This window comes from Varanus komodoensis, unplaced genomic scaffold, assembly GCF_004798865.1.
Source record: "Varanus komodoensis strain SLA01 unplaced genomic scaffold, ASM479886v1 scaffold15, whole genome shotgun sequence".
In the NCBI taxonomy this organism is placed as follows: domain Eukaryota; kingdom Metazoa; phylum Chordata; class Lepidosauria; order Squamata; family Varanidae; genus Varanus; species Varanus komodoensis.
The window spans coordinates 546,287-561,458 of NW_025335440.1; the positions used below are offsets into that span (position 1 = coordinate 546,287).

The following is a 15,172-nucleotide window of genomic DNA, read 5'->3' on the forward strand; positions in this document are numbered from 1 at the left end:
CGTCCCACCCCCAGGCGGGATTTCAGGTGGCCGCCAGGGCAGATGCGCTGGCCCACCAACGTGCTCTGTGGAGCTCCTGCAGCTCTCGCCGTGGTTAGGTCTCCTCCGACCCCCTCAGCAGTGCCCCCACCCCTTTCTTCATAACGTGCATCTCCTGCCTCCTCCCACTGACCGCTTACTTTAACTGCCCCTTCCGCCAACTTCTCAAGCCCCACGGGGCAGGCTTGGCAAAGAGCCACCGATGCTCCGAGCTGAGGCTATGGAAGGACAGTGCCTGTGTAAAACGCTCGCCCCGTCACTCTTCTGCCGACTCAAATGTCCTTACGACAGCCCCAGAGAAAGCCCGGCCACGCTCGCCAAGCGACCGAGAGAGCACAGCGGTGCGGGCACCGCTTGCCACGGGCTGCCACCTCAGGCTCCCGGCAGCCCGGGCGCCTTCGGACAGTGAGCCTTGAGGCCCCCTCCACGCCCCACCCAACAGCCAGGAAGGCTCCCGAGACGCACGCTCAGCCCCCACTTTGCTCTGCTACTCAACAAACAAGACCGACAGCAGCTGGGAGTACAAAAATAAGGTGTTTTCCTCATTGTATCAGTTATCAAAGAAAAACCAAAGAAAACAGGAACAAAAGCAGTGGTAAAAAAAGGTATACAAAGCACAGGGCCGGCCTGGCTGCCCCACTCCTCATGTACTGCACCCGGCACCCTCTGCGGCCCCTCCAGGGACCCCGTGCAGGCACTGCGCTGCGGCCCCGGGGGCAGGAATGTCTCAGGCCGCCCCAGTGAAGCCTCGGGGTGGCTTGCTCATTCTCCCTGTGCGTGTTGCAAGTGCGAGTCCTTCAGCTCAACTTTGCATCGGGCTCCCTGGTGGCGGCGTACGAGTAAGCTTTCCCCAGTACCAGTCGGTCCCGCAGGAGCTTGAAGAAGGCGTAGTAGTTGCTGAGGAGGATCAGGGCCAGGGAGATGGTCTGGTGCCACTTCTCCGACACAATCAGTGAGTACAGCTGGTAGAAGATGAGCCCCCCTTCCAGGAGAAGCAAGATGTTCATGATCCGCAGGGGACTGCTGAAAAAGAACTGGAAGGCCAAGAGATCCCACCACTGAGATGCTGACAGTCTCCCGGGACTGCTTAAGACTACAAGAGGACTAGAAACTTGCAACTGTGTTTTTTAAAAAAGGAAATGCATTCTAAGGAACATGCAGGTCTTCTTTGCCTTTTTCTGTCTGCCAAGTGCCAGCAAACCTTTAAGGTTGGGTAAGCTCTTCCGACTGACCAACTCACGATCCATCTCCCCTGAAACGCGCGGCCAGAGAAGAGCCTGCGCTGTTGCAGAAGCTGCATTCCCCATTCATGCGAGGCGAGCGGTCCCGCTAGGGTCACAACGAAGGCCTGATCGGTCAAAGATGGGGCTGCCCCCCGGTCTCCCTCCCATGCATCTCCCACTGGCAGCTGCCAAAGCTGTGGCTTCCTGGGGTGGCACCAGGTTGGGAACTTTTTTGTTGGACGTATTTTTTTCTTCAGCCAAAGAGGCTCCTGGAATGACTGACACACCATCTGTCAATCAAGACTGGTATTTGTTAACACCAGATATTCAGTTGTTTTTTTTTTTCCAAACAAGCACTTCAGTCCTGGTTGCACTACTTCATAACTTAATATATTTTCAATTTTATTCTTAGTATATCCTTCTATTAAATAACTAGTAAAATAAATTCTTAGTGTCAGATTTTATTAAGTGGTGGGAGGAAGCCTGTTTTACATGTGTAAGTTATTACATGGATAAAAGAAAAATGGAAATGCATAACAATGGGCAGCCAAGTCCCTGTGGACCTGGCCAAGCCCCCAACGCACACAGCCCAGATTCCAGCTCTTCAGGGGTTTGCTGGCGGACAAATTGGTATGGGAAAGCATCCCCAGGGGTAAGAAGGCAAAAAGGCGTTGTGTAAATAGAGAGGAACACATGCCTGCATCTCATTCTGTGCATGGATGGGCGGGGGCAAGGGAAATGAACACTTGCAAGGGCAAGGCCAGAAGTTGGGCTCCTGAAAGCCACATCGAACCCTCTTCCTCCACTGAGCCACCCTGACTCTCAACCAACAAAACCGACTCCAAACTGGGGCTATATTAAAGATGGGGGGCAGGGGGGAGCCCCACTTATCAACCGGGCATCAATTTAGTGAGCAGGCAAAGCTGTGGAAATTGAGCATGCCATGCACTTGCGCTCGCTCCCTTTCAGACGCACGGGGGAACGGATGCAGCGGAGCGGCTGGGGCGATCGCCCAGGACGGGGAAGGCCCAGGCCACCCGCTCCCCCAGTCCCCTAGCTGCACCGGCACTGGTCGTTTGCTCCCACCCTGACCTATGCCATGGGGTTATTTTGAGGATAAAGCGGGCAGGAGAAGCCTCGGATGCTTTAGACCGAAGCAGCATGGGGTAGAAATGGCATCCGCCCGCCCCTGCCCTGCCACTATAAGGAAAAGGGGGAAAACTTACATGAAAGCGGAAGTGGGAGGCATCGGAAGGCACGGCCACGTTGTAGTGGCCCACGGCTTTGTACACATTCTTGCTGTGTTTCACCAGCACCCCTTGTGGCCACATGCACTCCTCGGTCCACCTGCAGAATAAATGAAAAGGCAGCCGAGACAGGAGGGGAAGGAGCCACCGTGAATTCAGCAGTGCCGTGTTCAGTGGGGCTCAGACGCCAAGGAGAAGCCACCGGACAGAGGGGCACCCCAGTTTTTTGCATGCCACAGGCTACTTTCCCAGTTTGCTGGGACAGCAGGATGTGCTCATATGTGGTGCAGGGAGAGGAGTGGAAAGGGGAGGCGAGTATTTACAAGGCCAGAGTCTTGGGCTCATCTCAAAGGCTACTGATGGGCAGCAGTTCTGGACCATGCGGCCCCTGCGACCCCGAGGCGGGAGCGTAAGGGACTCGGGCACACCAGACAGCCCGACTTCAGGGCCGTGGCAAGATCGGCCTTCTCGGGTTGCCTGCTCTTCACTGGCACTGCTCCCCTGCCCTTCCACAAAATGTGACGGATTTCTCAACAGCACCCGGCTGGCTTGACAAGAAGAGAGAAAAGTGCCTTCACTGAGGTAACCGGGCTCTTGTTAAAAGGGCAGTATCTGGGCCATGCCCAAGGCCGAAAACCTCATCTTTCCATTCGACTCGCCTCACCAACTGCTTAATGTGACTACCAATTCCAGGAGAACGAGAGCACGCTGCTCCTGCTCTCTCTCTTGGGTTCATGCCCCCCTCTATCTGCCTCGCCCTCTCAGACTTGCACTGCAACCAAGACAGATGCTGGAAGAAGCTGGCAGAGGTCCTGGCCTCAGGTGGCGCTCAAGCGCTGTCCTGGGAAACCCCCGCGACCTCCAGAGGCTCCTCAAGGGTTCCATTATGGGCGGGCGGCAACGGCAAGGACATGCCGATGAAAAGCAGCCCGCCCAGGACTCCCGGGCTGTTCAGGGGCCCAGACCAACATGGGCTGGCATCCCACACATTCTGCCACAGGGATGCAGGAATTTCTGTGCCCATTAGAAGGGCTACCTGGCAGGGACTGGCATCCGCCATGGATGGGGATCCACGGAGGGACCCATGTGCGAGGAAGCCACGGACTCCACCAGTGCTGGGGAAAGCGGCTGCTCTGGTCAGAGCACAATTCCCCCCTCGAAGGCAGTGCACGCCGTGTGAACACGCCTGCTCCTCCTGGCTCCAGCAGAGCTCGCTTCGTGGCCACCCGCAGCACGGCAAAACAGCTGGGGGAAGGGGCAACGGCAGCAGAGGCCCCTGGCGTGCTCTGATGCAGCGGGGTGGGGGCGGGGGGCAGCTTCCCGCCCCGAGCAGTTCTCCACCCCTGGCATCAGCAGCAGCGCAAGGAGAACTCCCAGCATGGACGAATGCAAGCGCGGGCTCCGCCCGCAGGGCCCACGGCCTGCCAACACGCGCGAGGCAGGCTGGGGGCGGCAGGGGTCCTGCCCGAGCGCTGCTTACTGATGCTGCAGCACGTTGGAGCAAAGTGCAGGGTCGACCTTCTGCCAGCAGCCCAGGTGCACCGCAGCCTTGTGGAGCAGGTCGCAGTAGCGGGCAGGCAGCAGGTGCTGCATGAGGATGACGGAGGTGCTTATGGAGACGAGGAGGAACAGCTCGCACGACCACCGCTTGTCATAGTACTGCGTATTCTGTGGAAAGGCAATGGAGAGGGTGTGCACCGCTTCAGGAGGGAGCTGCCCCTGGAAGGGCTGGGCTCCCACACCCACCAGAGCAGCGTGTGCCAGGGGCAGCTCGGTCTGCAGGACTAAGCCTGTGGCCACAATGTCCTGCTCAGGCATCCTCCACGGGTAAGGGCTCTAGGGGCTGGGATGCTCTGAGGAGCAGCACAGTTCATCTGGAACACACCTGGTTTTATCCCCTGGAGAGACCTCAAACAGGAATTGAACCAGGCAGGCCTCTCACTGCCACATCGAGTGGTCTGCCTTCACCAGTGAAGCATGCGGGAGCCCCCCAGGCGTGCTGAGGCAGAAAAAGAGGCCTAAATTGCCGGCCTGCTCCACCTATGCTGGGAGCTGCTGGACTACTTACGTACTTATTTAGAGTTTTTGTATGCCGTCCCATCGTTTAACGCCTCGGGACGGCTTCCTCTCTAAACATGCATAGGAGGGTGTCCTAAGTAATAAACCCTTCAAAGTAAAGGCTGTGGCCCTGCCAGGTGGCTAATGCCACACACAGAAGAGCCTCCAATGAAGGGAAGGGAAGGGAAGGGCAGCCTCCTGCCCCCCAGAGCCAGCCTGATGCCTGTGGAGCTTCACGAACACAGAATGCCCCCTGGGGCAGCCTTCGCCCCCTGCCTGCCCCACTTCTGGGATTCTGACTGGTTCTTCTAGCAAAAATGTGCTCGGCTTCATTTCCCCTACTCCACAAAGGCGACCTGGGGACGCAGCTGGTCTTTCAGGATTGCCCAGATGACCACACACCCCTTTCTGCGACCCTCTGTGAGCTTCCAGCCTTCCGTGTGGTTCCTTCCCACCTGTCCCACGAGGCTGAAATGCGTCTGAGATTTTGCTACCGGCAGGAAAAGCTTTATGCTCCAGTGGTTCGGCCTCGCCCCTTTTGCCTTTGGCTCCGTCCACCACATGAATGTGGCAGCCATCGACTGCTGTTCACCCCGCCCCAACAGGGGCTCAGGAACCCAGCCAAAGCCCCCAGTCACACGAGTCCAATCCTGCGCTGCAGAGGTGCCCCTTGCCGCTCGCTCACGCACCTTCACGAACCAGACGGGCACAAACGCTACGTAGTAGGCGCTGAGCATGGAGCTCAGCAGCACCTCCTTCATGCGCCAGTTGAAGTCCATCTTCCGGTACTCCACCTCATGGCGGATCAGGTCTGGGGAGAGGCAGCAGGCGTGGGTGGGCATGGCCTCCACGCCATACGCTTGTCGGGTGTGCTGCTTCCAGGTTTCCTTGAGAACTGACAGGTAGTCCCTGTTCCTTGCGCTAACCTCGTTCGTATCACGAGGGCCAATGGTGGCCACTTGGGAGAAGAGGCCACTCTTGCGAAAGTCGCAGTTCAGCTGCAGGAAGGGGATGTACATGCCGAATCTGCGGGGAAGGAGAGAGGAAACTGGTCCCCAAATCACTGATCTAGAGAGTGCCCTTTGTGTGCACAGCATGTTACAAGAAGGAAAGGACAGGCTCCAAAAGGCCCTCGGTTGTGCAAACCATCCCACGGATGCCGTGGCCAAAGGAAAGACAACTGAGGCAGGGTGGGAAGGGGAAGGAGAGGCAACGCTGGCAGCTGCAGCTACTGAAGGTCAGTTGTAAGGTCTAGTGGGGAAAGGGCAGGCACCTCGGGGCAGAGCAAATGCTGTGCCTTGCACCTCCCACCGTCCTCTCCCGTGGCTATCCAGGCAAGGCTGATGGGAACTATAAACCCTGCGGATGGCCACACGCGCAAGCCTCTCCCCCTGCCCCTGCTGCGCAGCAGCCTACAAGAGCAACAGATGGCTGGGCCAATGGCCTCACGGAAAACGCAGGCCTTGAATATCACTGCAGTGGCACCTCAGCTCACGAACGCCTTGGCTCACGACCAAATCGGGTCGCGAACAAACATTTCATGAAAATTTTGACGTGGGTAGCGAACTCCACACTGGGTGGTGACCAAGATCGCAGCCATCTCCCCCCAACCCAGTGGGGAGATGGTCGCGATCGTGCTGGGGGCGGGGGGGGGGATGGCAGAGATTGCGCCCGTCTCTCCCTCCCCCGGCGCGTGCAGGGATGGCAGGCGCAATCTCGGTCGTGCTGGGGGGCAGGGAGATGGCCGTGCTTGTGCTCGGGGTGGGAAGGGGGAGATGGCCGCAATCTTTGTTGTTCTTTGTCACTTTGCTTCACATTTTTATGATTAAAAAAATGGTTACAGAACGGATTAACCTTATTTACATTGAACCTTATGGGGAAATTTAACTTGGCTCACGACCAATTTGGGTCACGACCAGAGTCCTGGAATGGATTAAGTTCGTGAGCCAAGGTACCACTACACTCTAGTTTAAATTCTTAATGCTTTTCCTGCAGAGTAGTCAAGGTGGTGCGTCAGCCATGTCGGCCAAGTCCAACTGCGCAGAGCACAATTCCCCCCTTGAGGGCAGTGCAGCGGAGGCCTCTGCAGAGCTTGACTGCGGGGGACAGACTGGGAGCATGCAAAGGCCTTCCAAGAAGCAGGGCCCCCCTTGCCTGCCCCCTGCCTCTTCTCAGGTACAGGAAACAGCCGTGCAGGTAGCAATGCTCAGAAAGAAGCAGTCTGAAGGTGGAGAGCAAAGCAGTGAAGCTGCAATATAGGAAGGTACTCACGGATAGCACAAGAACAGAAGGTTGAGGAGCGAATACGTCCGGAAGAGGTGGAAGATGGACCGGCACAGACTCCAAACCGCCCCAGTAAGGACAGCAAAGTGTGTGATCAGTAGGAAAATGGAGCATGGCAGGGAGACTTTGCCGGTGCGGGAAGCCTGGAAGGGCAAGAGGGAGAGAGAAATTAATGCCCCCACTCCCTCTGGGGAAAGCCACCCACACCCCGGGATTCCAGGTTTCACTTCCAAAGTTGTAGGGCTGGAACCTTTAACGGCAGGATTAAGTACCATTGACTTCAAAAGGACACGGTTCTGAGTAAACATGTTTGGGACTGCACTATAATGGCCGAAGGCAAACATTCTCGAGGGAGCGCCTCTGTTTGCCCAATACTTGCCTGTGCCCATTAAGAGAGAGGTCTTCCATCCTAATCTCACTGGTAATTCCCTACATCACAGCTGCACTCCTATACATGGACAGGGGACCAGGATGCCCCCCAGGGAGCACGGGACACCAGGAGAAATCGCCATGCACACTGATGCAATTGCCCCGCTCCGTCCAGCTTCTCCCTGGGCTGTCGGCATGGAGGAAGAGACCCCACCGGAGCCAGAAGATGCACCTCCGGGCTTCAGCCAATGTCTGGCGTTCCTCCCGCGTGCAGACAGGGTGCGTTCCCTGCTGCCCACATCCCTGCTGTTATCTCTGACCCGAGGAGCAGTGGGGATTCCTCCAAGGCACAGGGCTTGAAGGCGTGCTCTGGTGGCCTCTCAGCATTCTCGCCTCGCATAATGTGGCGGAGCGGAAGGGACACTGAGAACTCCCCTTCTCCAAAGGCTCACCAGTGCTTGTCTCTGCTTGCTTATGGGGAGCAGGCAGTGGGCACAACCCACAGGCAAATTCCTCTGTGGAAGTGCCACTGAAACGATCTGCAGCTGCGAATGAACACAGCTGTGCCTTACATGAGAAGCAAAGACCAAGGCAGAAATTGAAGAACAGAGCTGGAAGGCCCCCGAGTCCAGCCCCCTGCTCAGTGTTAGCTCCAAGTCACAGCAACAGACTGCGTCTAGGCTGACCCCTGGCTCCAGCTGGCTCCGCTCATGCAATCCCAACATGGGGTTGCCCAATCTTTCCTCGCTGATGGGGCCTAAACCACCTCCCGTGGAAGCCCATTCCATGTCCTAGGGGTCTGAACTGTCAGAAGTCCTTCCTGACATCCAGCCAGAAGCTCAGGTCCTTGAGCTCTGCCCCTTTGGAACACATCCTGCCCTCCACTGCAGGGAGGAACAGCTCACGGCCCTGCTCCACATGACATCCCTTGCATGCCGATAAGTCACTGAAAGATCCCTTCAGAGTCTCCTCTTTTCCAGGCTGAAAAGACCCAGTTCCCTCAATCCATTCTCATATGTCATCCCTTCCAACCCAGCTACCATCCTTGTGACCCTGTGCTGAACTGATTCTAACCTAGCTCTGACTCTCCTATAATGTGGAGCCCAGAAATGGATGCAGTACCCCAGCTGTGGGAGCACCAGAGTCAAGTACAGTGGTATCAACACCACCCCAGATCTGGGAGCCATGTTTCTGGCTATGCGACCAAGGGTGGTGTGTGCCTGCTTATCCGCTGTGTCACACTGCCTGTTGTTGACAAGTATGCCAAGGTCCTTTTCATGAGTGCTGCTCTCCAGCCACTGGTCCTCCATCCTGTACCTTTGACACCTGTTCCTGTGTCCCAAGTGCAAGACCTTGCACTTATCCGCACTGAATGCCATCCTGTTGTGCCCTATCCACTTCCCCAGCCTGTCCAGATCCATTTGGATCACCTGCTCCTCAGCTGTGGCCACTGTCTCCACGTGGGTTTCATCCATGAATTTAGTCAGCAGAATTTATCCCCTCCTCTAGGTCACTGATAAAAAGACTGGACAGAATCGGTCCCAGAACTGAGCCCTGGGGGACTCCACTCATCACAGGCTGCCATCCCACTGATTCCCCAGTGATAGTCACCCTCTGTTTGCGGTCCGTCAACTATGCCCTAATCCATCAGGCAGTGCATCAATCTATCCTCAATTTCTCAACCAGAGAATCGTGGGGCACCTTGTCAAAGGCCCTGCCAAACTCCAGGTGAACCACATCTGCCGCGTCCCCTCCGTCTAGCCATCCTGAGACATTATCACAGAATTCCACAAAGCATCCCTGACAGACGGCTGTCCAGCTGCATCCTGAACGTCTCCCGTGTGCGAGGGCCTGCGACCTCCCTGCATAATTGGTTCCCCTACTGTATTATTTCTCCTGATGCCCAGCCAGAATCTGGCTTCCTGTATCATAAGGCTGCTGTTTTGCAGGGTGTGAGCGCCCCTTGGCTCCCTCAGCTGACAAGGGGCCCCAGGCCTCACCTCCTTTATCTCCTTCACAATAGCACTGATCAGCCTCCTCGCCAGAACTATGGTCGTCACCACCAGGACATTGAAGTCAATGAGATGAAAATTCTGCAGGAAAAGCATGAAAAGTCTGGTTGAGCCAGCAAGTACGGAAAATGGAACCCGCAAATGGACCAAAGTACTGCAGTTTCTTAAAAGATGAAAGGCTGGTTCTCTCTGTCTAACTCTAATCTGGTCTGGCTGCCTCAGCTGTACATTCCACATGGTGTTTTGCTTGAATTATGACTCAGCTATCACCCCCAGATATTAAGCAGCAGCAGTCTCATGCTTCTGTTCACTTCATGGCTCTCTCCCTTGGCAAATGTGCTGCAAAGCTGTGTTCAGGCAGCAACTACCACCGCAGACCTTCACGTACAAGCTCCTTGGTGTGGCACACTAGCTTCCTTTTCAGGGAAGTGTTCAGGGCATTTTTAACAACACACTGCTTTGCAGGTCTCAGTACTTCACTGGCTTCATCGCTGTGCTTTTGTGAGCTGGCCAATGGGAAGCAGGATAGAAAGATACTCACCAATGAGGTATGAGAAGGAGGATGAGATGGTGGGTACCACCACACCGTTTTGTAGATGTTGATGTAGTGGACGAAAAGAGCAATGAGGTGGCAGAAGAAGAGCTGGAGTTCAAACAAAATGCTCCTCTCGATGGGCAGCTCCGGGATCTTGCAATGCTGCAGCGGGACCACTGTTTGGGTTGCCAGAGGAGGACTGGAAAGGCCTGTCCCTGACCCACTCCTATGGGGCAGGGAAGAGGGGGAAGAGGAGACAAAAAGTAAACTTAGGCAGAATCAAAACAATAAAATGCATCAAACCCTGACATTAACTTTAAAGTGTTAGTACATATGAATTTGCTGCTGTTGGTGTGAATTACCAGCTCTTCCCATTTTTCCAGTCCTTGAGCCAATTCCTCCTTTCCCAAGGCAAGAAGGAGCCTTTTGAAGCTACCGTCCTATTATTGCCATGTGCTAAGGCATGACTAATAATAGTAACATTCTCGTATTCTTCCAAAAAGCAAGGGAGCTCTCACAAAGCCATTCAAATCAAGGAACTCGTGGTCAGCAACAGAAGCACCACAATAACGTTTAGCCCTTCGTAAGATGCTGTGTGCAGATGGCACCTTTAGAGGAACTTCAGAGGTCAACCAGTGCAATTTCAGCTGTGGGAAGGCTTGTGGAGGTCAAGCAGTTCGACTGCACACAAACGTTGCATCAGCCACACTGGCCACCACTTCATTTCTGTACTTCTTTCAAAGTGCCAGTATCAATGCCGAAAGCCCCAAATGCTCTGGGACCACTTGCCCTGCCCCCAGGCTTGGCACAGAGGCCAGTCAGGTAGGCAGGCACTAGAGACGGGGACTTCTCAGCTGTGGCTCTCCATTTGCAGACCACCCCCCTCAGTTTCACCCCCCCCACTTGCGGCCTATACATGGATTCTAAATACTTCAGAATATTTTCCCTTTAAATCACCTGCAGGGCTGTACTTAAACAGGACATGAATAACAGTTAACATTGTTAACTGAAAACTCTCTAAAACAGGTGGGTTTTACCATCTAAGTCATGCAATTATGCATGGTGGAAAAAATTTCAGTCCTTCCATGTTTCCCTGCAAATTTTTCCATTTCACATGATCATTAGTAAAAATGAAGGGGTGTTACTTATAAAGGTAATAATACGCAAGCCTTGGAGTTCAATGTTCCAATTACTGTTTATCAAGCAGCTTCATAAATATGTGAGCAACACGTATTTATGTGGCAAATATTTGAGTGAACACGTATGTCAGGACAAATAAAAACTTCATTTTTTTCAGAAATGATTATATACTCCACAGGATTTAAATGAGTATAGAAGTTGAAACATACGAGCTGTTGTCCGTACGCCATGCACACAATATTCTGTGGAGTAAAATGTATTAGGATGCAGTTCTATTGCAATACCTGTCAGCCCCCCGACTTGGAAGCTGAAGATCATTGTAAGCAGAGCTGGATAAGCAGTGGAGGCTTTTTTGAGTCTGCAGAAAGGGAGGCGAGGAGGGTGGAGAAATGTGAAGGAAGCTGGCCACCTGGCCTCTCCAGTCTCCTCTCCTCCCTTCCCCTCCATCCTAAATGCCCTCTTTTGCCCCTCTCTGAAGTTGCTTTCCCAAGCTCAGAGAGCAGCTGGCGCGCTCCGTCTATGGTTTCATGCAGAGTATCTTAGTGCAGGGCAGCTCAGTGCTCCTATGCCCATTATGCTGAAAGGTGCCGAGACAAATAAACAGTGGCATGCCCAAGAGCACCTAGTGCAGGCCTGGGGAAGCACAGGCCGAAGGGCCAAATCCTGCCCTCCCAAGGGACCAAATCTGGCCTTCCGGTGTTCCCCAGACAGCTCCTCCAGCCCCCACTGGCTCTACCACCAATCCTCTGATGGTTCCCTGGCTCTTGTGAAGGCCGTTTCCCCCATTCAAAAGGTAGAAAGGCCTCTACAAATGTGCTTGCTGCCAGAAAGTCCTAAAACAGTATGAGAGGGTGGGGGCATTTTTGGCCCCAATGCCTTGACCTTCAGCCCCACTCCTCCCTTGCCCACTAGGGAATGAGCCTCCCTGGCCCTTCTTCAGCACTAAATTGGGCCCGCAGGCTCAGTTTCCCCCGCCTGCACCTGGTGAGTTTGCTGCTGGGGTGAGATCTGAACCAAAGACTTCAGCTGCCTCTGCGACAATGCGTTGCTTCCCTTCCCGCATGCTGTACAACAGAGCCTCCTATTTAACCAGACAGTGAAATGGGTGCATGTACTGGGCCGACGTGAACCCGCACACGAGTGTGGCCACTTTCAGATTTGACAGAAATCTACCCGTTAAAGTCACTCAATTGCCCCCACAGCCTGGGCTCACCTGGTACGTGAGCGCACACCGGTTACTGAAGAGCTGGTGGAATGGCTGGTGCCCCCAGCAGCCCCCGTTTCACAGAGAGGATTGCGGCAGTAAGACGTCCGGTTAGGTCCCCTTCTTCCCCCTGCCATAACCACCGAAAGTCAAGCAGCATCGGTCTCCTTCCTCAAATTATTCCAAGCACTGGAAATGAAAGCTTTGTTAGGCCTCTGCAGTTAGAACAATTCCTTGGCTATCTTCAAAACACATTGGCCATTCTGGTTTTAAGGCCCGAGTTCCAGTTCAGGGCAAGATGCAGGAACAGGATGTAAGCTTAAAAATACAACAATAAATTTTCCAGAGAGTGAACGACTCATGGGAAATTTGGTGCACACACAGGCAGTAAACTTTAGTACATTTAAAGAGTTCCACAATTGTTATCACAGTGATATTCCTAACAACTCTGAAAGGCGGCCCAATATCGTCCCGTATTACAGATGAGAAGCCAAGAGTCAGCGATCGGCCTATGCCTGCTTAGAGAGCTTCCTAGATCACCACTCACTCTCTTAGCCACTGTGTTACATCAGCAACCTTTATGTATTAATCATCTCCACAGCACACAGACAAACAGTTGCTTCACTTTAGCATGCCCCCTTTCACAGATGTTGTGTCTGTCTTCGGGAATACAAACGCAACACTTTTAATGCATGCAATACAGCACTAAGAAGGAGTGTCTGTGTGCCTAGAGTTCATGCAGGTGTCCAGAGAGCAAAGCTCTGACAGTTCCATCTTTACCACACGTCCTCCTTCCCAGCCCTTGCTATTAGAGGGCTTGGCAGGGGCAAGTTCTATGAAGGGTTGAGCAAGCAGCAGCAATGCCATGGAAGAGGACTGGTTCTGAATGTGCGCTAACTGTTCACCTGTGAAATAAACTGAGCAACTAGAGGCGCAACCCTATCACCTCCATGCAAGATATTCATAAGCTTCTAACTTATTTATTATTAATAGCTCGCTTTTTAAAAAAGAACCCAAAAGCTGCTACTGCTCCTCCTGCTCTCAATCTTATCCTCACAACAGCCCTGTGAGGTGGGCTGGGATGAGAGTCTGTTACTGGCTTAAAGTCACCCAGTTGTGGCTCCATGGCTGAGCAGGGACTCGAACCCAGATTGCCTGCGTCCCAGCCCCATGCTCTTAACCACTACACCACACTGGCTCCCGCGACTTGGGAGCTTAAGAGCATCCAAAGGCAGGAGAGTGGTACAGAGGTGGGTATTTCTACCAGCACTGAACCCTGAACACTGCATTTTCTTTAGATGGCTGTTAATGGCCATGTAAATACTGTGCTGCGAAGGTAAGTAGGCCTGAGTGCCAACTGGCATAACTCCACGTCCCAGCCTGCTTGCCTACCTACCCCGACACATCCATTCCTCCTCACTCTATGAAGCCCTGTTGCAATTCTGGGGTGGGGGGAAGGGCTGCTGGAGCAGTTATTTTGATGCAAGCTGCGAAGAGATGGGACAGGGCCGAATGCCTTTGAATCTTAGTGCTGGGACTCAGGAATATCACCCCCACCCCTGCCACAGAACTGCATCCCATGACAACAGTCCTATCTAGGTTCAGACAAGAAAAAAAGGCCCACAATCATTAGCATGTCCCAGCCAGCCATGCTAGTAATTGTGGGCCTTTTTTCCCCGGTTTAGACATGCATAAAACTCTGCAGTAACAGTGTAATCATACGGTCCTGGGTTAAGTGCCCCAGGGACCACAGGATGACTTTAACACCCCCTTCCAGTGTGTGAACTGCACACTGGGAAGTGCAGATCTGCCTCCACCCCCTTTGCAGTTGACACAAGGAAAGTTTCAACTCCAGTGAGTGTAGGAGTTCTGGAAGTCCAGGAGTTTGGGGACTTGGAGCAGCAGTCCATAGAATCATGCCCTAACCTGTTTTCATATAGTTGTGGTGAGGAAACAATCAGATAAATTGGTATTGATGGAAAAGGAAGATAAATCATGATAGGTCATGCTGAGCTGACGACAAGCTGCAAAATTACAAATAATATAAATGTTTAATCATTTCCAAATAGTTTAATCCCATTTAGCAATTCACAAGAAAATACCTGAGAGGTTTACAATCACGAAATCAAAATGCATCACCAACATGTCAGCAAGGTAACAACCCACATTTGTAACAAGCACAAAAACGCTCTGCTGAAGCACAACAAAGCGTGCCTTGAATGACCCTTCTCAACCCAAGAGGGGGGGGGGTGGCGTCCTGGGCCGTAAGCCTGCCTGCCTCTCTGCCTAACACAGAGCATAACACGCATGCCGTATTCTGGGGACAACCTGCACACCCCGTGGATCCCTTTCAGGGAGCGCTCTGATGCTCGGAGTCGAGGCAGATCTGGACCCTGCTGCAGATTTATCTCCAAGCGGAGCAGGAAGATTTAAAGCACCGGCACCCGGCCACCCCCCTGGGATAAGGTAGTCCTTTTGCCTGGGCATGTCCAGCCCGGCCGCGGGCACGGGCGTCTGCGTGCACGCGGGAAAGGAAGGGCTGCAGCACGCCTCGGCTTGCGAGGTCCGCGCCGGCCGGATCGCCGCGCAGCGGCGGCACAGGCAGCCAGTGCCTGCCTCCGACGCGCAGGGAGCCGCCGGCCGCCCTGTGGCCACGAGCCGCGGGGGGGGGGCACGCCCGGGGCGGGGTGAAAGGTCAGGGCCGCGGCGGCGGGGGGGGGGTCGCGGGCGGCGGGGCAGGTGCGGCGCGGGGCAGCCCACACCGACACGCCACGAGCCCGGGGCGACGTGGCCGGCCGTCTCCCCCAGCCCGAACCCTTCCTCCTCACCCATTTCGGAGAGGCGGCGGCGACTCCGTCAGCCGCGGGAAACAAGATGGCGGGCGGAGCCTAGCGCTCTCGCTCGGGGAAAGCGGGCACGGCGGCCGCGCGGGGACAAAAGGCCGGGCGAGGCGGCCCACGTGGTTGCTGCAGCGGCGTGCCGCCTGCGCGCCTGCGCGGGTGCTCCGGGAGCGCGGCCCCCCGAAGCAACCGGCGGGCGACGTGGGGCGGGGAAGGAAGCGG

General features: G+C 54.6%; 1 protein-coding gene across 3 annotated transcripts; it reads right to left on the minus strand.

Annotated features, from left to right (window-relative positions):
• Positions 1 to 554: 554 nt before the first annotated feature.
• On the minus strand, positions 555 to 15,018 carry TMEM39B (transmembrane protein 39B). Of its 3 annotated transcripts, none has more exons than XM_044425176.1 (9): positions 14,939 to 15,018; positions 12,120 to 12,299; positions 9,773 to 9,992; positions 9,220 to 9,312; positions 6,839 to 6,993; positions 5,257 to 5,593; positions 3,990 to 4,177; positions 2,489 to 2,609; positions 555 to 1,073 (listed from the first exon to the last, which is right to left on the minus strand). In XM_044425176.1, exons 2-9 carry the CDS (start codon positions 12,245 to 12,247, stop codon positions 837 to 839), a joined length of 1,479 nt encoding a protein of 492 aa, XP_044281111.1. In that variant the 5' UTR covers positions 12,248 to 12,299; positions 14,939 to 15,018; the 3' UTR covers positions 555 to 836. The 3 variants fall into 3 exon arrangements, with proteins under 3 accessions (XP_044281111.1, XP_044281112.1, XP_044281113.1); XM_044425177.1 differs by lacking the exon at positions 14,939 to 15,018 and adding an exon at positions 14,037 to 14,133; XM_044425178.1 differs by lacking the exon at positions 3,990 to 4,177.
• Positions 15,019 to 15,172: the final 154 nt, after the last annotated feature.

Coding starts and splice junctions, on each gene's coding strand:
- TMEM39B (XM_044425176.1), bottom strand. CDS start 12,247: ATGGCAGGGGGAAGAAGGGGACCTAACCGGACGTCTTACTGCCGCAAT. Junction 4,178..5,256: donor TGCCCGTCTGGTTCGTGAAG/GTGCGTGAGCGA, acceptor GCCTTTCCACAG/AATACGCAGTACTATGACAA. Junction 1,074..2,488: donor CCTCCCACTTCCGCTTTCAT/GTAAGTTTTCCC, acceptor TTGGCCTTCCAG/TTCTTTTTCAGCAGTCCCCT.